At 37.7% G+C, this 26,430-nt stretch overlaps 1 protein-coding gene across 3 annotated transcripts in view; it reads right to left on the reverse strand.

The window, feature by feature from the left end:
- CNTNAP4 (contactin associated protein like 4) overlaps positions 1-26,430 on the reverse strand; it is a 273,095-nt gene that overhangs the window by 226,842 nt on the left and 19,823 nt on the right. For 2 of the 3 annotated variants that reach the window (XM_021097085.1, XM_021097086.1), the window contains exon 2: positions 10,088-10,198. In XM_021097085.1, coding sequence (XP_020952744.1) covers positions 10,088-10,198 — 111 coding nt within the window. Of the gene's footprint in view, positions 1-10,087; positions 10,199-26,430 lie in introns of those variants that run through there. The other variant, XM_021097087.1, reaches the window with a different exon arrangement.

Raw genomic sequence — 26,430 nt, forward strand, 5'->3', positions numbered from 1 at the left:
ATCAAACACAACCTACCAAACAGAGAGTCAACACCATGCTCCCTAAAGGAGCATGAAAGCGTATGAACTTTCCATTCCTCGATAGGAGAGAAAATCATGACATCCACATTGAGAATTAAATAAACCGAGGGATAAGTATTTTTAAATAACTACCAACTGTTAAAATCACTTCTTGCAAGCTCCCTTATCTTGAAATAGAGGGCCAATTAAATTTTCATGACTACTTTATACACAACGACTGGATAGCATTGTAGAAAAGCGTATTTTAGGATCAAGATGGGAGAGTAGGAAGGCCCTGACCTCACTTCCTTCCATACAAACACCACAGTTACAAGGACTCACAGAGCAACGATCTATGAGAAGGACCTCAGGACAAGCAAAAATATTTTCCACAACTAAAGATATAAAGAAAAAGTCACAGTTAGGTAGAAGGGAGAAAGATGAAGTCTAGTCAGGACCCACGGCCCAGGATCAGTGACCACAAACGGGAGGGAAATCACAGCCAAACAGGTTCTCCCAAAGGACAAGGTGTCCAAGTCCCACATTGGGTCCAGACTGGGGGCCCTGCACAGGGAAGATGAGGTCCAGAAGGTCAAGCTTTGAAAACCAGCAGAGCATATGTTTGCAAGAGCTTGAGAACAACAGAAAACAGACAGTCCACTCTTAAAGGGTGTGTACAAAATCTCACATACTCCAAGTCCTAGGGCAGAGGCAGTAGTTTGAAAGGCACCTGAGTCAGACCTACCTAATGCCCTTGGAGAGCCTCTGAGAGAGGCAGGAGAGAGTTGAAACTCCCTTGGACACTGAGACACTGGCCACAGCCACTTTTGGAATTGTCTTTGACTGAGCTGTCACCATCCCTGTCAAATGCCATTCTGGAATCCTCCCTCTAGCCTATCATGAGCCGACAACACCCACCACAGGGGCCACAGCAGTAGCCAGGTCTGGGGCCAGCCCTACCTGTCAACTCACCCAGAGCAGTGGGCCCTGCTACTACAGAAGGGTGCCTGCAGCCCACCCAGGGGACACCCCTGGAGTATCTAGCTCTGATACTAGAGGGGAGAGTGCCATTGGCCCCACAGGACATCTCCTATGGAAGCCCCTTCTACAAGATCAAGAGATGTAACACACTCATGTAGCATAAAAGAATAATTGCAGAGAATTAGGCAAAATGAGGAGAGAGAAATCTATTCCAAATGAAAGAACAAGACAAAATCCTTAGAAAAAGAAATGAAGCAAAGATAAGTAATCTAACCAATAAAGAATTCAAGATAATGGAGTTCCCATTGTGGCTCAGCAGTAACAAACCCAACTAGTATCCATGAGGATGCAGGTTCAATCTCTGGCCTTGCTCAGTGGTTTAAAATCTGGCATTGCCATGACCTGCGGTGTAGGTCACAAACATGGCTCAGATCTGGTGTTGCTGTGGCTGTGGCTGTGGCCAGCAGCTATGGCTCCTATTCAACCCTCAGCCTGGGAACTTCCATATGCCATGAGTGCAGCCCTAAATAGCACACAAAAACATTCAAGATAATGATCATAAAGATGTGCATCAATTTTGGGAGAATGGATGAACAGAGTAAGAACACCAAAAAAGAGCCACAAAATTTTTTTAAAAAACGGAGCTAAAGAATAAAGTAACTGAAATAAAAAATATACTAGAGGGAATCGATAGTAAATTAGATGATACAGAAGAACGGATCAGTGATCTGGAAGAGAGAGTAGTGGAAATCAACCAATCTGAACGGGAAGAAAAATACCTTTTTTAAACAAAGATAATTAAGGGACCTCTGAGACAACAGCAAGCATAAAAACATTCGCATTACAAGGGCCCTAGAGGAAGAAGAGAGAGAGAATATAACAGAGAATTTTTTGAAAAAATAAGAGCCAAAAACTTTCCTAAACTGAGGAAGGAAATAGACATTCCAGGTAGAGCAGAGTCCCAAATAACAGGAACCCAGAGGTTCTCACCAAGACACATTATAATGAAAATGGGGAAATTAACAATTAAAATGAGAATCCTAAAAGCAGCAAGAGAAAAGCAACTATGTAGAAGGGAAGTCCTGTAAGACTATCGGCTGACTTTTCAGCAGAAATGTGGCAGGCCAGAAGAGAGAGAGTGATATATTCAGAAAATGAAAGGGAAAAAAAATGTACAACCAAGAATATAAGGTTATCATTCAGACTTGAAGGACAGGTAGAGTTTTACAGACAAGCAAAAGCGAAAAGAGGTCAGCCCACTAAAATGACCTTACAAGAAATATTAAAGGGACTTCTCTCAGGAGAAAAGAAAGGGCCACAGCTAGAAATAAGAAAATTATAAAAGAAAAAAAAATTCACTGGTAAAGGTAAGCATATAGTAAGGGTAGTGAATCAACCACTTAAATAGCTAGGAGGAAAGTTAAAAGACAAAACTAGTACAATCATCTATATCTATAATAAGTAGTTCAGGAATACACAAAATAAAATATGATATCGAAAACATAAAATGTGGTGGGGGAGTAAAAATGTAGGGCTGTTAGAACGTGCTCAAGCTTAAGAGATAATCAAATTAAAAGAGAGCTATATATAATAAATCATTATATATGAACCTCAGAGTACCAAAAAACTAAAAACCTATAATACACACCAAAAGAGAAAGTAATCCAAATATAAGATTAAAGATAATCACCAAATCATAAGGAAAGAGAACAAGAAAAGAACAAAGAACTACAAACATAACCAGAAAATAATTAACAAAATGGCAATAAGTACATTCCTATAAATAATTAATTTAAATGTAAATGGACTAAATAGTCCAGTCAAAAGACATACAATTGTTGAATGAATTTTTTTAAAAGACCCATATAATATATGCTGCCTACAAAAGACTCCTTTCAAATCTAAAGACAGTCATAGACTAAAAGTGAGGAGGTGAAAATAAACAGAAAACTAAGTTAGCAGTGATTATATCAGACATAATAGACTTTAAAACAAAGACTGTAATGAGACAAAGGACATTACATAATGGTAAAAGGATCAATCCAACAAAAATATGTGTAAAATCATTGCCTACAAATAAAAGTCCAGAACCAGATGGCTTCACAGGCAAATTATATGGCTTCACAGGCAAATTATACCAAACATACAAAGAAGAACGTATACCCATCCTTACTAAGCTCTTCCAAAAGGTTGAAGAAGAAGGAACACTCCCAAAGACATTCTTTGAAGCAACCATCACCCTAATATCAAAACCAAAGATACTACCAAAAAAGAAAATTATAGGCTAATATCTTTGATGAATATAGATGCAAAAATCCTCAACAAAATTTTAGCCAACTGAATCCAACAACATATAAAAAAGATCATATACCACGACCAAGTGGGAGTCATTCCAAGTTCATAAAAATGGTTCAACATATGCAAATCAATCAACATCATACACCACATTAAAAAAAGAAAAGTCAAAAACCATGTAATCATCTCAACAGATGTAGAAAAAGCATCTGACAAAGTCCAACATCCATTCACGATAAAAAACTCTTACAATTACCGAAGAGGGCATAGAGGGAACATACCTTAACATAATAAAAGGTGTTTATGACAAACCCACAGCAAATATAATACTCAATGGAGAAAAGCTAGCGCTGAAAGCCTTCCTGCTACAACCTGGAATAAGACAAGGATGCCCTTTCCCACCGCTTTCCTTCAACGTAGTATTGGAAGTCCTAGCCACAGCAATCAGACAAACAAAAGAAATAAAAGATATCCAAATTGAAAAGAAAAGGTAAAATTGTCATTCTGTGCAGATGACATGATGCTATAAATAGAAAACTAAAGACTCCACACAAAAACTGCTTGAACTGATCAAAAAATTCAGCAAAGTAGGATACAAGACTAACATTCAGAAACTGGTTGCATTTCTGTATACTAACAATGAAATATTAGAAAAGGAATATAAAAGCACAGTACCATTTAAAATTGCACCCCCAAAAATTGAATACCTAGGAATAAACCTGAGCAAGGAAGTAAAAGACTTAAAAGCTGAGAACTATAATACATTAATCAAGGAAATTAAAAAGGATTCAAAAAAATGGAAAGATATTCCATGCTCTTGGATTGGAAGAATTAATATTGTAAAAACAGCCATACTACTCTATACAGAGTCAATGCAATCCCTATCAAATTACCCATGACATTTTTCACAGAACTAGAACAAACAATCCAAAAATTTATATGGAACCATAAAAGACCCAAAATTGCCAAAGCAATCCTGAGGAACAAAAACCAAGCAGGAGGCATAACTCTCCCAGACCTCAAGCAATATTACAAAGTTATGGTAATCAAGACAGTGTGGTACTGGTACCAAAACAGATGTACAAGCTAATGGAACAGAAGAGAGAACCCAGAAATAAACCCAGACACCTACGGTCAATTAATCTTCAACAAAGGACACAAGAATATAAAATGGGAAAAAGTCTTTTTAGCAAGTGGTGCTGAGAAAACTGGACAGCTGCACGTAAATCAATGAAACTGGAACCCACCCTCACACCATGCACAAAAATAAACTCAAAATGGCTTAAAGATTTAAACATAAGACAAGACACCATAAACTCCGAGAAGAGAACATAGGCAAAATATTCTCTGACATCATCCATACAAATGTTTTCTTAGGTCAGTCTCCCAAGGCAACAGAAATAAAAGCAAAAATAAACCAAGTTGAAAACCATAAAAAAAAAGACAACATACAGAATGGGAGAAAATAGTTTCAAACAATGCAACTGACAAGGGTTTAATCTCTAAAATATACAAACAACTTATACAACTCAACAGCAAAAAACAAACAAACAAAAAAAAACCAACAACTCAGTTGAAAAATGGGCAGAAGACCTAAATAGATATTTCCCCAAAGAAGATATACAGATGGTCAACAGGCACATGAAAAAATCCTCAATATCACTAATTATTAGAGAAATGTAAATCAAAACTACCATGAAGTACCACCTCACACCAGTCAGAATGGCCATCATTAACAAGTCAACAAATAATAAATGCTGGAGAGGGTGTGGAGAAAAGGGAACCCTCCTACCCTCCCTGTTGGTAGGAATGTCAACTGGTACAACCACTACGGAAAACAATATGAAGGTACCTCAGAAAACTAAATACAGAACTACCAAATGAACCAGCAATCCCACTCCCGGGCATATATCCAGGCAAAACTCATTGAAAATATACACGCACCTGTATGTTCACTGCAGTGCTATTCACAATAGTCAAGACATGGAAATAACCTAAATGTCCATCAACAGATGAATGGATTAAGAAGATGTGATATACAGACACAATAGAATACTACTCAACCATTAAAAAGAACAAAATAATGCCATTTGAAGCAACATGGATGGAACTAGAGATTCTCATACTAAGTGAAGTAAGTCAGAAAGAGAAAACACAAATACCATGTGATATTATTTATACATGGAATGTAAAATACAGCACAAATTAACCTTTCCACAGAAAAGAAATTCATGGACTTGGAGAACAGACTTGTTGTTGCCAAGAGGGAGGGAGAGGGAATGGGTTGGACTGGGAGTTTGGGGTTAATAGATGCAAACTATGGCATTTGGAGAGGATAAGCAGTGAGATCCTGCTGTAGAGCACGGGGAACTATATATCTAGTCACTTGTGATGGAGCATGATGGTGGATAATGGGAGACAAAGAATACATATATATGTGTGTGTGTGTGTGTCTGTGTGTGTGTGTGTCTGTGTGTGTATGTATGACTGGGTCACTTTGCTGGACAGTAGAAATTGAACACTTTAAATCAACTATAATAGAAAAAATAAAAATCTTTAAAAAATCAGTAGGAAAACATTGACCTTAAATGACATATTGGACCAGATGGATTAATAGATATATAGAGAACATTTCATCCAAAAGTAGCAGAATACACATAATTTTCAAGTGCACATAGAACATTCTCCCTGATAGCTCACAAGTTAGGCCACAAAAAAAGGTCTCAGTAAATTTATGAAAAATGGAAATGATATCAGTCGTCTTTACTGATCATATCAGTATGGGACTAGAAATTAACTAAAAGGAAAAAAAAAACTAGAAAAAAACATAGACACAGAATTGAAATAATATCTACCAAATAACCAACGGCTCATAAAAGAAATCAAAGAGGAAATCAAAAAATACCTTGAGACAAACAAAAATGGAAATACAATATTCCAAAATCTATAGCAATCCTCAGGATGCAAGAAAAAATATCAAATAAAAAATCTAAACTCACACATAAATAAAGCAGAAAAACCAAAGCCCAAAGTCAGCAGAAGTAAATAATAAAGAGCAGAACAAAAATTTACAATAGAGAGCAAAAAGAAAGAAACAAAAAGAAAACATCTATGAAACAAAAAACTTGTTTTTTTGAAAAGATAAACGAAATTTATAAACCTCTTGCCAGACTCATTAAGAAAAAAAGAAAGAGGATCCAAATAAATAAAATCAGAAATGAAAGAGGAAAAGTTACAACCAACACCACAAAAATACAAAGGATCATAAGAGATTACCACAAACCATTATACACCAAGAGGATAAACTAGAAAAAATGGATTAATTTCTAGAAACACACCATCTTTAAGAATGCACCAAGAAGAAATAGAAAATCTAAACAGACCAATTACTGGTGATGAAATTGAATCAATAATCAAAAAACCCCCAACAAAAGTTCCCATGTGGCTCAGCAGGTTAAGTATCTGGTATTGTCACTGCAGCGGCTCAGGTTGCTGGTTGCTGCTGTGGTTGGTGCAGGTTCAATCCTTGGCCTAGGAATTTCTGCCTGCTACGGGTGTAGCCTAAGAAGAGTTAACACCTATCCTTTTCAAACCATTCCCCAATAAACTGAATAGGAAGGAATGTTTTCAAACTCACTCCAAAAAGCTAATATTATTACCCTGATACCAAAACCAGGATACCACCCACACACACACACACGAAATTGCAGGCTAATAGCATCAGATAAGATGGATGTAAAAATCACAATATATTAGCAGGAAGCATTCAACAATTCATTAAAAAGGATCACATATCATGACCAAGTGGGATTTATCCCAGGGATGCAAAGATGGCTCAAAATCTGCAAATCGATCAATGTGATAAACCACATTAACAAAATGAGGAATAAAAATCATATCATCTCAGTAGACACAGAAAAAGCTCTTAACAAAATTCAATATCCATTTATAATAAAAAAAAAACTTTTACACATTGAGTATAGAGGGAACATACCTCAACATAAAAAAGGCTATAAATGACATCATAGCCATGACAATGACATGATGACAAAGCTGACATCATACCCAACAATAAAAAACTGAATTTCCTGAGATTAGAAAATCAGGCATCAAGGATGCCCACTCTCACCCACTTTTATTCAGTATAGTTTTGGAAGTCCTAGCCACAAGAGTTAGATAAGGAAAAATAACAAGAATCCGAATTCAAAAGGAAGAGGTAAAACTCACTGTTTGCAGATGACATGATACCCTATACAGAAAATCCTAAACAGTCCACCAAAAATCTATTAGAGCTAATAGATGAATTTGGTAAAGTTGTAGGATACAAAATTAATAAACAGAAATTGGTTGCTTTTCTATACACTAATAATGACCTATCAGAAAGGGAAATTATGAAAATCCCTTCTACAATTACATCAAAAAGAATAAAACCGCTAGGAATAAATCTAACCAAGGAGTTGAAAGACCTGTACTCTGAAAACTATAAGACGTTGATGAAAGAAACTGAAAATGACAGATACAAAAGGAAGGATACTATGCTCATGGGTTAGAAAAGTTAATACTGTTAAAATGTCCAAACTACCTAAGGCAATCTAGATTCAGTGCAAACCCTATCAAAATACCAAAGGCATTTTCCCCAGAACTAGAGCAAATAATCCTAAAATTTGAATAGAATCTCAAAAGACCCCAAATAGCCAAAGCAATCCTGAGAAAGAAGAATAAAGCAGGAGGTATCACATTCCCCAGTTTCAAACTATACTATGAAGCTAATTCAAAGAGTTTGGTACTGTCACAAAAACAGACACGGAGATCTGGAATAGAATAGAGAGCCCAAAAATAAAGCCACACTTACATGATCAATTAACCTATAAAAAAGGAGACAAGAATGTACAAGGGGGAAAACACAGTTTATTCAATAAATGGTGCTAGAAAAACTGATCACTACATGCAAAATAATCAAAATGGACTTCTTCTCATACCATATGCAAAAATAAACTCAAAATGGATACAGACTTAAATGTAAGACCTGAAACCATAAAGCTTCTAGAAGAAAACATGAGCAGTATGTTTGACATTGATCTTAGCAATGTATTTTTGGATCTATCTTCTCAGGCAAGAATAAATAAACAAATGAGGAGTTCCCATTGTGATCATCGGTAATGAACCCATCTGAGGGATGGGTAATGAACCCATGGGGATGCAGATTCAATCCCTGGCCCTATTCAGTGGGTTAAGGATCAAGGGTTGCTGTGAAATGAGGTATAGGTAGCAGACACGGATCAGATCCTGCGTTGCTGTGGCTGTGGTATAGGCTGTCAGCTGCAGCTCCAATTAAACTGCTAGCCTGGGAACTTCCACACGCTGCACGTGCCTCCCTTAAAAGACAAAAACATAAAAATAAAAAATAAAATAAAAACAAATGAGACGTAATCGAACTAAAAATCTACAGTGAAGAAAACCATCAACAAAATAAAGAGGCAGTCTACTAAATGGGAGAAGATATTTGCAAATGACATCTTCAAACAGGGTTTAACATCTGAAATTTATAAAGGACTCATACAGCTCAATATCATAAAAAAAAACAGTTCAATTAAAAAATGGGCAATGGACCTGAAAAGACATCTTTTCCAAGGGATACATATAGATGTCCAACAGTCACTTGAAAACATGAGCAACATCACTCAGCATCAGGGACACGCAAATCAAAACCACAGTGAGATATACCTCACACCTGTCAGAATGGCTGTCATCCAAAAGACAAGAAAAAACAAGTGTCGGTGAGGATGTAGAGCAAAAGGAACCCTGGTGCACTGTTGGAGGGACAAATGATTAGTGCAGTTGCTACGGAAAACAGTACGGAGGTTCATCCAAAGATTAAAAATAGAATGACCATAAAGTCCAGCAATTTCACTTCTAGGTATTTACCTGAAGAAAATAAAAACACTGATTCACAAAGATATATACCCTCCTATGTTCATTGCAGCATTTTTTGCAATAGCCAAGATATGGAAGCAATATAAGTGTCCTTTGTAGACAAATGGATGAAGAAGACGTAGTATCTACACATACAAGGGAATATTTGTTCTTCATTAAAAATGAAATCTTGAGATTTGTGACCACATAGATCTAGAGAGTATTACACTAAGTGAAGTAAGTCAAAGAGAGACAAAACTGTAATCACACTTATATCTGAAATTTAAAAAACAAACAAAATGAAATCAGACTCGTAGATACAGAGAACAAAGGGGTGGTTGACAGAGAAGGGGGATTTAGAGGATGAGTAAAATTGATGAAGGGAATTAGGGGAAACAAACTTCCAATTATAAAATAATTTAAGTCATGGGATATAATATACAACCTAAGGAATATGGTCAATAACACTGTAACGTCTTTGTACAGTTACTAGACTTAACACGGGGATGACTTACAGTGTATTTAAATATCAAACCAATATGGGGTATGCCTGAAACTAGAATAGTATAGTACATGAACTATATTTCAATTTTTAAATATAAAATAAATTTTAAAGGAAAGTTTATTTTATAAGACATTAAAAAAAAACCACAAGATTGAGGGAATTTGATTCTTTGGGTGCTAAAACAATGATACAGGATTTTGAAACAGGATTCATCCCTTTGCCATTCCAGACCCAATCCTAAATATCACGTACCTCCCACGAGTGTCTGCCATTTCCTTATGTAGAAATTTACTTCCTTTTACAATATATCACTTGCAATGATTTTACTAAAAGAGACTGGGAAATTAATGAGATTCATCATGAACCAATCAGAGCAGAAAAAAGCAGACTTACCATCTCTTCGGTTTAGTCTTGCAAATCCAGGACCATGGCTGCTAGAAAGCTCAGATGAACTGCTGAATGATGCCTGAGACAAGGCAGACACCAAAGGGGCATCGCAATCATCTGTCAAAGGAAAAATCCCACTTCGGGTTAGTAACGTGCTGACAGCTCACTTGGATTCAATACAGAAAAAACAAATGAAACGAAATGAGAAACCTAGACTCTCTAACAATATGCCCACTGTTTATACGTAGTATTCTCTTGGAGGTGTGAGAAGATCAAGAAAAAAAAAAAATTTAAAGACAAGAGAATATGGAAATGGAGAAGGAAAACTTCCCAGAAATTATAAAAATAATATCTTGAGGGAGAAAAGGTTTAAACAAGAAACGAAGAGCCTCACCAGTATCCCTAATTAACAAAAATAAATGTATATTAGGAAAGAATCATACATGCAACTACATTAAAATTAAGAACTGAGGCGGCCAAAAGACATATAAAGTAAAGACATATGTATCCCTTAGGAAAAGATGTCTTTTCAGGTCCACTGCCCATTTTTTAACTGAACTGTTGATTTTTATGATATTGAGTTGTATAAGTCCTTTATATATTTTGGATGTTAAACCCTGTTTGAATATGTCATTTGTTGAGAAATAGCACAACATGGAGAAAGTACTCCCAAAACAGTTCACAATTAGTATTACAAACTGGGGAAAACACAACAAAAAAATAAGGAGAAACAAAAACTCCCTTTAAATCCGTGAGAAAACACGCTAGAAAAAAATGACACAAGGCTAGACCAGAGAGTTTGCGGTACAGAACTACAAAATGATGCTTCAAGTGTAAATTAACACTACAATTAGATACTATTTTACAGACAGTAGACCAGCAAGATTTAGTATGTCTGACAAGAGCAGATGGTCCAGACAATGTGGCAATGTGGGCCCAGAACAGCTCCAACTTGCTGCTAGTGGGAGCATAAACACAAGCATATACTTAAAAAAAAAAAAACAATTTGTCATAGGCTTGCATATTTGAACTTCTTTATGCCATGTTCCATGGATTACATTGATGTGTATGTCCTCCTGGGCAAAGCCTTCCTATGATGAGCTGCTGGTCTAAAGAGGCCTTGCCTTTTGGGGGGTTATACAAACACTAGCATTTCTGTGAACCCTCAGAAGAGAATTGGGAAGCACTGACCTAGAGCAACGCCTATATTTGCGCACAGAGACGTGGTATTTTTCTAGCAACAATGTTCATGATTGCAAAAAGTAATTATAATCCACTTATCCAAAAAACAGATCAATAAATCATAGTATTTTCACAATGGGATAACACATAGCAGTGAAAAGAACTGTATCAACACACACCAAAAAGAAAAAAAAAAGTTGGATCATAGAAACAAAATTTTTAATGACAAAAGTTATGGAAGATCATATAATATGTTATCACATATCAAATAAAAAATAAGACACAAAGGGTGAGAAAAAGTATAAAAACAGTCTCGTGTTAACCATGACATACCTACATAGCCTTATTTTATTCAGCTAATTCTTTGTTTCATGCAATCTTTAGCTTTTCACTCTGAACAATTATTGTTTTTGCCATTTTTGTTCTAATCAGAAAATATTTCTCTTTATTTAGGACTTCCCATATATTGGTAATGAAAAATAATGCAGGGTTATTGTCCCAATTTTTAAATTAACAATAAATAATTTAAATTAAATAAATCTAGGAATTATCTAGATTCATCTGAAATTTTATGAAGCCTGTTCTGCTTGAAGATAGGTTTTTAAAAAAAAAAAATAGTCAATAGCCATTTTACTGCTTAAATATTCAAACTATGATATTTTTCTGCAGTCCTGCTATTTGAAATATGTACTTCACTTTAAAGGCTTAAAGCATAAGTGGTAAGTAAAAATTTACCAACTTAACATTTGCAAGCCTTTCAAAAGAATTTGCTAAAGATAGCATTTTGGTTTTTTTAGATTGGCTCATCATTTAAACTCTACTTTTTCTTCTTTCACACCTTAAATTCTTTAGCTAACTCTTTTAAGACAGATTTGATACTGTTGCCCACAGTTCCTGTCTAATGATTGGCTTAAATACTGACACTGCCAATCTAGCTGTAATTCAAGTGTTCAAAAAGTGCAGACATAAAAAGATACAACAATCCATGGAGTGTTGAAGGAAATTCTGATTACACCCAACCACAAGCAACAACTGAATGCTTCAGAGTGCTGTAGAAACTATTACATGTGTGTTTGCACACACAAATGAGCACATTATGTATGGGGGGGGCGGGGGACATGTGTGGGTGTGTGCTTATCAAAACTACAATCATTTTCGAATCATTATCAGCATTCAGAATAAGTATGACCCAAAAAGGCTGTTAAACTGCAATTCACAATCAATTATGCAGATTCAATCAATGTCTCATATATAAAATGCCTCTCTAGGGTAATGCCTCTAGAGGGCATATATTTATTGTGCATTTGTTTTTGCCACTACAAACTGAGAATCAATACTCTTCTATTTTTAGCTTAAAAATAGGATTAATTTAAGAGAAGGGATGTTTATCCATTTGTGGGGAGTGGAGCATCTGAAATGGGAACTGGATTGACGAGGTGCAGATGGGGGCTTCCAATGTCTGGAAAAGTTCCAGTTGTCAGCCAGACTGATGGTTACGTAAGTATATACATGATACGTATATTTAACAATAAAACATTCTAAAGTTATTCTTATATAGAACTAATAATAACGAACACACATGTTCAGTGAGCATTCTCTGCTAAGAATTTACAGCCATTTCACACAATTACCAATCTTAACCACTCCTCTTTGAGGTACTAATACTATTTTACAGATGAAGTAAAATTGAGACACAGAGTTTGGTTAATTTGCTCATCTCACAGTGATGGGAAATTTGATATTTACAGAGCTGGGGTCCAAAATCTAGTATGTAAGAACAGCGTAACTATAATTACCAATTTTTTAGATTTGGAGCACCGGAATTTCATCAGACACCATGGTATGAATAAAATATCTCTCAGAAAGGTGCACACTCAAATTCCAAGTTTGCCAAGGTATTCGTTTATTAACAACTTGATCTTTATTTAATCATCTTGACACCAGGGCAGGGGATGGAAGAGAGCAATAATGAATCTGGAGTGAGTAAAAGGGATGTTTCCCTCTAGACATGAATGAAATTGAATTTTGGATTAAGTATCGGTATCCTGAAAACCAGTGTTCTCTGACTGCACCAGTTAAAGCAGTAAAATGCAGTTTTTGGTCTTGCAGAGCTGAGAACCTCAAGTGGCAGTGATTTCCCCACCCCCAAGGGGACATTTAGCAGTATCTGGAGACCCTCTGGTCACCAAAACTTGGAGTAACTCCTGGAATCTGGTGGGTGGAGGCCAGGGATACTAAACACCTCACAGTGCCCAGGGCAGCCGTCCACAACACACAGTGATCCAGTCCCAAATGCCAACAGCACAGTGGCCGGGAAACCTTATCCTACATTCTGGTAAAACGACCCAGTGAACTAGTCTTCCCCTGGACTAACCTCTCAGCTAGAATTCTCAACTTCCTCTCAAATTTCAATGGCTGTTGGTTCTAATTTACACTTTTTCAGAGTGCATATAATCATCATTCAGAGTGTATAAATATATAGACATTTAAGGAAGGAGCCTTTCAAATCTGAAATAATGTACTATTTCAGCTCAAAATAAACTGTATTTTTTAAATTAAGTACTATATCAGGTCATCATACCATTCTGGTCCCTTCACCAGGTATACATATAATACATACACATATATATCTACTATACATATGTTTATATAATAGCATGTATGTATTATAATATATACACATTATATGTATATTTGCACTTGTATATGTATGTGTATAATCATATATGTATAATACAGATAGTACAATTATATATATATTATACATAGACATATGTAATTACATATGTCTATAAGTTATGAAACACATAGGTATAGGCATGTGTATGTTTGTTATAACACACATATATTACAATATACACATGTATATTATAATGCATGCATGTACATGCATATAGCATGCATATAAGCCGACTCTGTAATAATGCTAAGTTGACCATCAAATCAGAAATTGAAGTGATAGCACACTCTTGGTATCCTTATATAAATATGTCTGAACATATTTTTATATATATATACTTATTACATATATATGAATATATTATTAATAACACATATGGTTATATACACATATACGAATGTATTTCACATACATAGGTATGTATATTTCATATTTACATACTATATACAGTAATACACATGTATTTACATGTGTAAACATACTATGTATAATAACACCTAAAATGCATATCCACAATATATGTTGCATATATGTACATATGTATTATGTCATCCATTGCAATATATCACATATATTATAGATACATTAGATGTATATATAATTTACATATTTGCATATATAAAAATATGATGTACAAATTCTGGCACCTTTGCATACACTCCTGCAAGCCTCCAGAGGACCACTCACCACAGACACTGTCAAGCAGGGAGAACCCGGGCTACCTGTGGAGTGGGGAGTCTGGGCCTGGACCCTCAACATCTGCAGGCCCCTTTCCCCACCCTAGATAGATGAGCAGCTCAGGCTGTGGCCCTCGCCTCACCCCCAGTTCACTCCTGGCACTAAAGTCTGCTCACCTCTCTTGCTTTCTGCACATCAGTGGCAGGTATGTGCTGGTTCTGTTTAGCTCTCACTTTGCATTGGCCATGGAGCCTGTAACTCCCCGCTCCCCTCTTGCTATGTTTTGACTCGAAGAAGCCAAGTTTCTCAATTGCAGAAGAGAGATGGAAATTCTTTGCTGCTCTCTCCAACTTTCAGGATGGGCCCCTGGGAGACTGAGGCCTTCCTGGGCCCCCCACCACAGGTACCTCCCACCACCTGCTGCACCTGAGATGTACAGGGCTGTCTACCTTGCAGCAAGAGAGCTCTGGCCTGCATCCTACCATCCCCTAGATGGGTAAAGAGCACAAAAACAGCTTCTCCCCAGCCTTGGGCTGCCCCATTGCATGCTGGGATTCAGCTCCCACCCTCACCCCCACTCCTCACCCAGTTCAGCCTCCTTGGGTGAACTGCTCTGCAGCCAAAGTCACAGCTGAGGTCCCTGAGGACCAGGTTTGGCTTGATAACTTTAATAAAGATGGGAATTCAACCAGAAAAATAAAAGTACCTTCTAGGTAAAAGGTGCAAGGGAGAGCATGACAGACTTCCAGACACCAGAGAAATTTTAAAATACAGTCATTGGATTTCCCAGTGGCTTAGCAGAAACAAATCTGACTGGCATCCATGAGAACGCAGGCTGGATCCCTGGCCTCGCTCAGCGGGTTGCGGATCTGGCATTGCCATGAGCTGTAGTGTAGGTCACAGATCCGGCTTGGATCCCGAGTTGCTCTGGCTGTGGTGCAGGCCAGCAGCTACAGCTCCTATTCGACTCCTAGCCTGGGAACCTCCATATGCCACGGGTGTGGCCCTTAAAAGACAAAAGACCCCCCCTAAAAAAATTAAAAGTAAAAATACAGTCATCGAAGGGGAAGGCTTGCACAATCCGAAATGGTAGCAAGGCATGTTTGGTTAATTAGTTTCTGTTTTTGTTGTTGTTTTTCTATCAGAGAAAGAAATGAACATCACTGTTTCCACTCTGTGCTCTTCCCAAATATTATTTTTTATACAATTTTTCATAGTCATATTAGAATTTCCACATTAAATCTGATAATACAGTCAGAAATGTGAAACTACAGTTTTATCTTTTTTTGTAAAAAGGTTTTCTATGCATTGATTACATGTAGAGAGTATTACTGAATCATTAGAATATATATTCTAAGGGGAAAAACTACCTAGTTTCTGTTGAAACACGTCCATGTATGTGAACGCACACACACACACACAAACACACGCATGCAACACACATCCACAGCTTTCGAGTCAATTTCTCAGAAAAGACATCATTTATTCCTCACTGCGAGAGAAGAACTTACCATTGTCATTAAAAAGACAATGATAAATTAGATCTCTGGCAAACTGTGTTTATGAAAAAACTCAATAGCATCTTACAAATAAAGATGCAAGCTATACTGAAAGTATTTTAATATAGCTTGATCGAAAGTAATTTGATTTTATTTTGCAAAGGTCTTGAGTGCATAATTCTCATAAGTAAGTAAAAGCTGTTCAGTTTTTAATAAAAGTAATTCAATTTTCTTAATCTCTGTGCAATACTACCTGTACTAAAATAATAGGTGTATATTATTGGCTGCTTATGTGCTCAGTGCTTTACATGTATTAACTTCTGACAAATACCTCATACTATTTGATACTATTAACTCCATTTTACAATTGAGGAGAGAGGGATACAACGTTACAGAATTTACCCAGAGACCCAGGGCTGCTATTCCCAGCCAGTACATTGTTAAAATAGGTATTGGAAATCTAAAATAAATTTGCCCCCCCAAAATAGGGTTGATTTTCAGTTGCAGTTAGCTTAGCTGCCACTGAGTAAAACAACCTTCTGTGTTATTTGGAAGACCTGCCAAAATCAGTTCCATGCCTGCTAATGAATCATATTTCCCATGGGACTAGTCTTTGGAGAAGGACAGGATAGGACAGGGTAAGATAAATAGAAAACATGCTTAAAATCTTCAAAAGTGCCCATACACTAGGGACAGGAGTGGGACCTTGGATAGGGAGCTTTGGAAAATGCTGGAATCTCAGTCTTTTCAGAAAAGTGGTTACTAGTTAGACCTAATCCAAATATTCCATTGACAGGTTCAGGATTAAGGAATGACCTTCCTTTCAAGGAATCTCTTTCCTTAAACAAAAGGTTTATTCTCATCTATATTACTGACATTGCCAACCAGCTGAAATTGGAAATCATGGACTAATTTGGGGAAAGTGTGGAATTATGCCTACATCCATCAGAAATATTGTGTACAAGGCAAGATTTCATCTGCAAAGTGAGAAAACAATATTGTTCGCTCACCATTAGCCAAAGCCGAGTTTGTGCCACAGAGTATTCAGGCCAAGTTTCAGAATTCCAGGAGAGTCGCGTCTTCCTGCCCTGGCCGATACAGAATGCAGTCTCTGATACTTATCAGACGCCTGCCCAATGGCACCGAATATACAAATGGACAATGGCCACACTCCATACAAAAACAGAACTTCTGACCCATAATCTGCAGCAATCCCCCCAGGAACCAACCTACCCTCCTCAGTAGCCAGCTCAGGAAGCCTAACAATAATCCCCATAGCAACTGGCCCAGCCAGGATTTGGTAAATATCTCACAGCCATCCTAACTTGTGCCCCTGCTTTCAGTTTAGGGCTGGCTAAATCTCTGCTAAATACAGAAGCCAAATATGCTAAACACAGAAGCCAAACATGCACACCTGATAATCACATAGGCTGCCCTGCGTGTGGTTAGCCTGCCGCCAGCATCCCCCTGCCAATCACTTCCATTCAGGGCATCCCAGAAGGCTTTTCTCTTGTCTGTTTTTTTTTACCATACGGCTTTCCCTTGCCCCCTGCCTGCCTTGGAGTCTCTGCCAAACACAAGTGATGGTGGCCGACTCCCTTGCTACGGCAGACTCTGAATAGAGAGCCTGTGCTTGTTCTAAGTTGGGTGGTCTTCACGGATTTCCACATCAGTGGATGAGTTCATCCCAGCTCTGCAGGCTCATCTTCGCAGTTGTAACCACCCCAAGCATTCACTCAGCGCGTCAAAGAAAAGCCATAAACGTCCATCCTAAGAATGTGTAGAAGACCCCGATTAAGTATGAAAAGTAGCATCAATTTCCTGATTTTCAGTATGTATATGTGGATCGGCCGCAGGCTGTCACTTCTATAAAGCATGCACTTTTGAGTAATGTATCCTAGCTCGATAGTAGAATCACACGAGGGAGGTTTAAAACTTGCCCATGTTGGTGCCCTATTCCAGGTCACTCTGACTCACTTTGTCTGGGATGTAGTTTAGCCAGGACCATGCTAATTTGGAAACCACTAAAATAGACTTGCAAATTACCCTCTATCCAATAGAGAGTTTTGTTCCTTTTGCTAATCTCTTTATGCTCTTCATACTGTTTCACGAGGCTATTTAAAGATTGAAGAAATGGTTATGGTATCACACCCCATGCCTTTCTCCCCATGTAACTATGTCAACTGACAGTGTGTGGAGGCAGCTACCACACTGTGACATTCTGGTGAGAAAGAGAATACATTTTAAGGAATAGTGATGATACGACTGGGCTTGAATAAAATGTATTTTTTCAGAAGAGGAGATGACAAAATATGGGCCTATCCTGATTTTTCTCTCTCATCATTACCTAAAATAACATTTCAACTCACTTAGATACCACGGAGTATAGATCACTGCTCAATTTCTTAGCTTGAGCAGTGACTTGACTTTGACATGCAAATTAACATTCACTGAGGATACTAGCTTTAGATATAAAGACAAACATAATTCTAACTTTGTCAATCGGGGCTGAAATCTACAAAGTGACATATTGCCGCAACTCAAAACAAGTAAATATTTATCAGTATTTTTTTCTAGAGCTGAGTCAAAGACAAGGATGATTTTTCTAGTTGTCAAGAATTCATCTTGGCAGCAGCCTATAAGTTTCTATGCATTTTCTCCTACATAAGCCAGTGTTGGATAACACAGATGTTAATACTCTGTGATGGTAATGGGATAAGCTTCGACTTGAAGGCCAACTCTGCCTTCCATGCCCCAAGCGATACCCTTGGGTAGAAGAGCTTTTCCAATTAATCTTCACAATTAATGGATGAACGGGAAGGCAGTTAACTTTTAATGACAACATAGCCAGGGGCTGATGGATTTTAGAAGTTTAATAGCAACTATTTGAGGTCCAGATATTAAGACAAGGAGACCTACAAATTCACCAAACAAAACCAACCAAAGGTGAAGGGGTGCAAGAAATAATTAAAAAGTCAAGAGAATGTCAACGTTCTAGGAACCCGCACACAACACAGGCTTTTACGGACAGATACATGGCCACATGTGACACCATGATGAGCAGTTGTGAGACTTTTAAGCATATCTTGAATTCATTCCTTTTATGACCAAATATAAATTTCTGACTAGAAAAGGGCTTAAAGAGAGAAACTGCAATATGTATAAAACTCAAAATCACTCAAATAATAGACAGTAGAATGTATGATGTTTAAAACAGAGATATAAAGGGCCCTCTCATAAATTTAGGATTTTTGTGGAGTGGAGGAGGGGAGAGATTTAGAACATTAATAGGTGTGTAACTTGGATAAGACAGAGCACGCTTCAAATTAATGAAGATGAAGCCTGGTCTAAAGAAAATTCTCATCAACATTTAAAAACGGAGTTACAGGAGTTCCTATCTTGGCACAGCGGAAACAAGTCCGACTAGGAATCATGAGGTTGCAGGTTCGATCCCTGGCCTTGCTCAGTGGGTTAAGGATCCGGCGTTGCCGTGAGCTGTGGTGTAGGTCACAGATGTGGCTGGGATCCTGTGTTGCTGTGGCTATGGCATAGGCCAGCGACTACAGCTCCAATTAGACTCCTAGCCTGGGAAACTCCATATGCTGCAGGTGCGGCCCTAAAAAAAATAAATAAATAAATATGTAAAAAAAAATGGATTTACAAAAAATGATAGTTAATCCAATTAAAAGTGATGTTCACCAAACATGAGGTCTATGCTATTTACAGTCTGAACACACAACATACAGTCAAGCAAGAAGAAATATGAAAGCCATAAAAAGTACCTGGTATAAGTGAATCCAAGGAATTTCTGCCAACATGTGCTCAGACACAGATTCTGGAATGTATACAGCATAAACAAAATGTATACAGCACAAACGAAATGTATACAGCACAGGAGTTTATGTGAGTCCTCCTCCATTTATTGCATGCAATATAAACATGCCTTTAAATCTCTGATGGAACTAAAGTCAAATGGTAATGAAGGTGTGTCTTTAGAAGTAAATATGATTTAAATGTATAAGTATAAAGCATTTTTCTTCTGGTGTTTTCTTTCTTTTTAATACGTTTATGTAAAAACTCTTGAATGATTACTATAGGCAATTGCTTGCTTTCACCACCCAGAAACGGAAACGGAGGAGGTGAATGGCTGCTGTATTGGTTTATTGTCGCTGCTGTAACAAATGACCACACACTTAGTGTCTTAAAGCAACACAAATGTATTACTTACAGTTCTGGATGTCAGAGATCCAAAATTAGTTTCACTGGGCTCAAACAAGGTGCCAGCAGAGTGGCATTTCTTCTGGGAGCTCTAGGGGGAAAATCTCTTTCCTTCCCTTTTCCAGCTTATAGAGGCCAACTGCATTATGCATGGCCCTCTGATTTCTGTTCCCATCATGATAGCTTCTTCCTGACTCTCCTGCTACCCTCTTTCGCCTCTTTGATTACATGGGGCCCAACTGGATAATCCAGGATAATCTCTCCAATCTCAAGAGCCTTAATCTAATCACATGTGTGAAGTTCCTTTGCCAGTCTCCTTGTAAGGTAACATATTCAAAGATTCCAGGGATTAAGACATGGACATGTGTATATCCATGGGAGGCAATACTCACCACAGTTACCAAACTGAAGGTGCAGGGTCAAAAAATGAATTTTTTTTTCAGATTCAAAACACTGTCCAATGATGGTTAAAAGGTAGTTTTTGAGACTGATATCATGAGACTATATACTGCTTTAATAATGAGACCTCCTATTGTGAGTAAGCCATTACAGTTAACAATGGGATCCATATGTGTGATTATAATTTTAGATGACACTGTATCATTCCCCAAGTCACTCGGAAGATTATCCCCATGCTCTTCTCAATGCATAAAGCTGACGCATGTTCTTTTCATTTTGATCACCTGCTCCTTCTCCAAGTCTCAGGCGTAATTCCTATTCTTTATGAAACCCCTCCTGACATCCTCCACCCTTCTCATCCCTCAAGAAGGTCCCTCCTTAACCTGAACAGACTTCTATTATAACATCTCTCAGGTAAACTGGGTCTTTACCTGCTGGGACGAAAGTGGAGAGTCAGTATCATAAGTCACCCTATACCTTGCACAGAAGCCAGAACATAGCATAGTGCAATGATTATGAGTATAGCTTCAGAGCTACCCTCCAGGGGCTTAAGTCCTGCCTCTGCCAATTACTGACTGATCTTAGGCACTTTATTTAAATTGCCTTCCCCATCTCAAAATGGGGATAATGACAGTACTAAGGCAAGCAGGGCTTTCTGGGAATTAAATGAAGCAGCATATAAAGAGTGCTGGTACCTGGTGTATAGTAAGTATTGTGTAAGTGTCGGTGATTGCTACCTTAAGTAATTATTATTACAAATTCAAAAATTTCAAGACTTGGAATTGAATAAAATTTAACTGGATAGCTCTTACAAAAATCTTATTATAAGAATTAACCCTGGGAGTTCCCTTCGTGGCTCCGCTGAGTTAATAAGCCCGACTAGGATCCATGAGGATGTGGGTTCAATCCCTGGCCTCACTCAGTGGGTTAAGGATCCAGTATTGCCATGAGCTGCGGTGTAGGTTGCAGACACAGTTTGAATCCCATGTTGCTGTGCCTGTGGTGTGGGCTGGCAGCTGTAGCTCTATTCGACCCCTAGCCTGGAAATGTCCATGTGCCGCAGGTACAGCCCCAAAATGAAAAAAAAAAAAAAAAAAAAAAAAAAAAAAAAGAATTAACCCTTAGAAGGAGAAAGAGAGAGGGGGACAGCATTTAACATGCCTAATCACATTGTTACCTCCCCTCTAAAAAAAATTGACATAGAATGATTAACCTAAAAAAGGAAGCTAAATGTCCTTGATGCATTGCTTTTCTACTAAGGAATAATTTTTAATGTTCCAAAAGGCCATATTTTTCTTTAGAGCTCTTGAATTATAGAGTTGTTTCACTTGCTCCAGGAAAAAAAAAACAGAATTTAAGACCACATATGATGCAGAAGTTGAGCGGCCGTGATTCATAAGGAAAGTGCTGAGGATCCAGAGGACACAGGCATCTTTTTGCTTAGCTTCCTTCAATGATGCAATTAGAATGTATGGAGCATTCACGCTGTGCCAGGCTACTTCACCTGTGTGTGAAGCCACAGCAATGATGACCTTCTAAGCATGTGCTATTTCCATTAACTGATATTTTCAACCTGAAATTGCCATGTTTTAGACTTTGATTCCTGGGGGGAAAATTGAGTAAGCCTCAATTCAATTCCTGTGCTAGTCATATTAGATGACATTTTGACACTGCTGAACAAATATTCCATTTATTACCAAATTATTTTGAGAGTTGTTATTTGTATCTCAAAATATCACACTTAAGAGATGAATGTGCACGTCTTCCATAGTGATAAGAAGTTTTTCTGCAGATAAATGCATTTTAATAGGTGAGTCCACAAAGCTATTTTAATAAACAGCTACCTCTAACTAAGGGGAAGCAGGTAGGGATGGAAGGGGGACCAAGTTAACTAGGAACAATAAGCTTCTCCGAGTAATAACATGAAGTGAGATGGAGGATATTTCCATTTGTTGGCTAAGATTATTGCATTTGATTTCATAATTGAGCAGGGAACGAGCCTAGGCTGGCCTCTGGGATCGGGTTCCACTCTGTTTTGACAGCATAGTTAAAAGCTGGCTGAGCAAGTGTGAGTTACCTCAACAGGACAACAGGCTGATACCAGTTCTGAGTTCGGGAACCTCCCCATTTTCAAGAAGGCCATACTCCCACCAGAGAACCCACCAGTGTTTCAGGAACACTTGGACATTTCCAGCCCCAGATCACCTTAAATATAGGTACCATCCTGACATCCAGAGTCAAGTGTGTGAGCCTCTCAGTAGGCAGGGCGTTAGGACGGCCCCAGGATCCCAGCCCCCCACTGAAGGATGTTGTGTATCCCCCTTCTCTGATTGCGGGCAAAACATGCCGATGTGATGCCCTGTGCTTATGGTCCGTTATAGAGCAGATGAGCTCCTGCAGAAGTGGTTAATTAATTAAGATCCCTGATTTCGTTAACTTTAAGATGCTCAAAAGCGAGATTAACCTGGATTGGCCTGACAAAATCAGGGGAGCCCTTCAAAAAGTCTTAAAGGTCAAAGACATAATGAAGTCAGAGAGGACATGAAGTGTGAGTACAACTGTTGCCACTGTCCTTGTAGGAGCAAATGGTCATGTGTTACTATATAGAGCTGAGAACAGCTCCAGACTGACAAGCATGACAATAAGGGCCTCAACTGCAAAGTAACTCTGCCAATAAGCCTGGGAGTTTGGAGACTTTGTCCTCCATCTAAGGCACCTTTAATGTTTCTAGGTCCATCATCTCTCTCTTTTTTCTTTTTTCTTTTTTTAGCCACACCCAAGGCATGCAGAAGTTCCCAGGCCAGGGATCAAACCTGTGTCACAGTAGTGACAATGTTGGATCCTTAAGCCACTGAGCCACCAGGGAACTCCTCCTTCACCTCTTTTTAAAATTATTGTAACCCTGCCAACATCCTGATAATATTTCTTTGTAAATAAGCCAAATATTGGTAACTCATTTACTTCTTGCTCTTTTAATGTAAATGACTACACATATTATTTGCAAATACCACTTTTTAAATTGTTAGTATTATCTTAGATCTATGTACTCTGTCTTGATTTAGATCATAGATGATTTAAAAATAGAAAACACATGTTTCCATTTTTGCATATCCCACTATGGTTTACTTTTGGCCTCAGAAACACAGGGTTTTTTTTTTAAAGATTTGGATATTTGTCATTTGACTCTAACACTTAAAATAATTACCTCAAAATAAGCTTTAGAGGTTTTAATATGATGACAGTATTACAAGTGGCCATAATAGGTAATGTTTCTTCTCAAGACTACCAAGCTTTATAAATGACTACTCCCATAATAAAAAACAAAACTCAACAGTCTCATTCAAAATTTTCTTTTTATGCTAATTTTTTGTATATTTCTACTCTCACTTTTCTGGAAGTAGAAAGAATGGTATAGTTTTTATTTCGTTTTCATGTGTATGAGTTATGATGCTCATGTTAATTCCTACAAAATGCTGTTGAGTTGACCAAGTACCTGTTACCTGTTCACATTATCACTACTGTAATACAAAAGACATATTCTCCTTGACCCATCACTCAGGCACTTCCCTATGTCATAACATCTCATCTACTGCAAAGTGACTTTACATGTAGCAGCTAAGGTATTAATAGGATGAACTGATCCATGCCAGAGTACCAATGGTATCTTAACTGGAGCACTCTAGAGAAAAATGCTAATAACAATAATAGCTACTAGTATTGCATGCTCTGTCTCAGCCACATTAAATCCTTACAACAACCTTGTGAGGGAGATATTATCTCCATTTTCTAGATGGGCAACTGAAGGTCAGAGAATTTTAATTTCTTGCTGAAGACTTTGGGCATTTTTTTTTTCTACTCAACATCTTTACTTTTAATGACTCTATTATGCTACTAGCACAACTCTCCCACTTTACTACCTGAACTTTTAAAGAGTCCTCTGAGCAAGTACATTGAGTACATTCCCCTAAGTGGACACGATGTGGGACAGGCCAAGTTCTACATAGGAGAGGACAAAGGAACCTATTTTCCCTAGTGAGCTTTTTAAAATTGCATCTTTGATATTATAGACATCACCTTCAAAGGACTGACTAATTTAATTTTTTGAAGCTAAAACACTGTAAAAATGGAATTAAAAATCTCTCCCAGGTTCTAGAGCACAGTGAGTCACAGTCAGGTAAGACCAATCAGTACACTGCAAACTTCATTTGAACATCATTTCTGCCCTGCCTACTTCTCCCCAATCCATAATCAGCACGAAAACCCCACCTCCCATACTCCTTGATCAGTAAGAGAGAGCCTGAAATGTCCCCACTGATAGGAGTGTGGTTCTGGAGATGGTTTACAAGCCAGTTGGCCAATATCCCTGAAGACTGTTGGGCCCTTAGGGAGCAAAAAAACTATAGCCTCCTCATTACTTCCAGGATGGAGTCACTCCACTTACTGGTTTTCTGCATTGACTTCAGATTCTAATGAATTTCTGTACTTGGTTGGACCCTAGAACAGAGGCTCTGGCTGCTCCCCAGCAATGGCTCCTCCTCTATCCCCACACATATGAAGGGGGTAATCTCAATCATCTAATTGCCATGTGCAAAACCTGGGGTATTCGTTCTAAATTCATTTTTTAATTCTACTTGCCCCCATCCCATCAACCCTTCATACGAATGCTCCAAGACTGTTACATTTTGATGATTACATTTTGCTTAAACTCGACTATTATATTTTGATTAAAGTAGCAGTTCTATTCAGGTTCATTGCTTTATGCCACTGCTGAGACCGTCAGCTTGAAATGGCCTCTATACACGGAGCCACTGGCTGACCTCCTTGGGCTCTAGTGTCCTCCCTGTCCTGTATAAGGCTCTTGCACAGTAATTAAAATAGTATATTGAAATTCTGTGTTTGCACATTTCTTGTCCTCGTCTTAATGCTTAGCTCCACAGTGTAGATGAAAAGGCTGTGACAGTAAAGTGAAAGGAAAGGGGTTGATGTAGAGACACTGAAGAAGGAAGAACCAGTCATTTGTGACCACTCGAATAGATGAATGAAGGTAGCAGAGAAATAAAAGTATTTTGTCGCTTTTCTGACTATAGGTTATCAGGAAAACTAAGGCAATTGATATAAAGAGGAGGGGACATAAGAGCAGACATGATCTCTGGCTTCTAGGTCAGTTTCGGATTTATCTGATCTTGCAGTATGAACAATATTTGTAAAAGAAATATGTAAAGCAGACGCTTTTATATGTTGCAAATGCCAAACAAAATCAGAAAGGGCAAGTTCTTTGGAATCTTTGGGTAAAGGGAACTAAAGACAGCATGCTGGAGGATAACACAGAAGAATCAGAAGAGTGAAAATATAACTATCTATCCATCTACCTACCTATCTCATGAATTCTCAGCTTCTTTTTGTTTCGTAAATGTTGACAATTTAAAGGATAACAACCAATTATTTCATAGTCTGAGAATATATATTTCAATTAGCTGGAGAAAAGTTTAAGGAAGCAAGACTTTCCTATAAAAATCTGTATCTCCTTCTTCAGTCCTGAGGATTTAATCTCTATTGCAAAATATCTCATAATATGCACATCTGGAAGAACAGGTCCTTTTTTATTTTCAAAAGTTGCACCATAATAAATGAAATATATCACCGTGGTTGAATAAAAATAAATGTAAATAATCCTCTTTTATAATTCATTCAAT

The sequence above is a fragment of the Sus scrofa genome, chromosome 6, assembly GCF_000003025.6.
Source record: "Sus scrofa isolate TJ Tabasco breed Duroc chromosome 6, Sscrofa11.1, whole genome shotgun sequence".
Lineage (NCBI taxonomy): Eukaryota > Metazoa > Chordata > Mammalia > Artiodactyla > Suidae > Sus > Sus scrofa.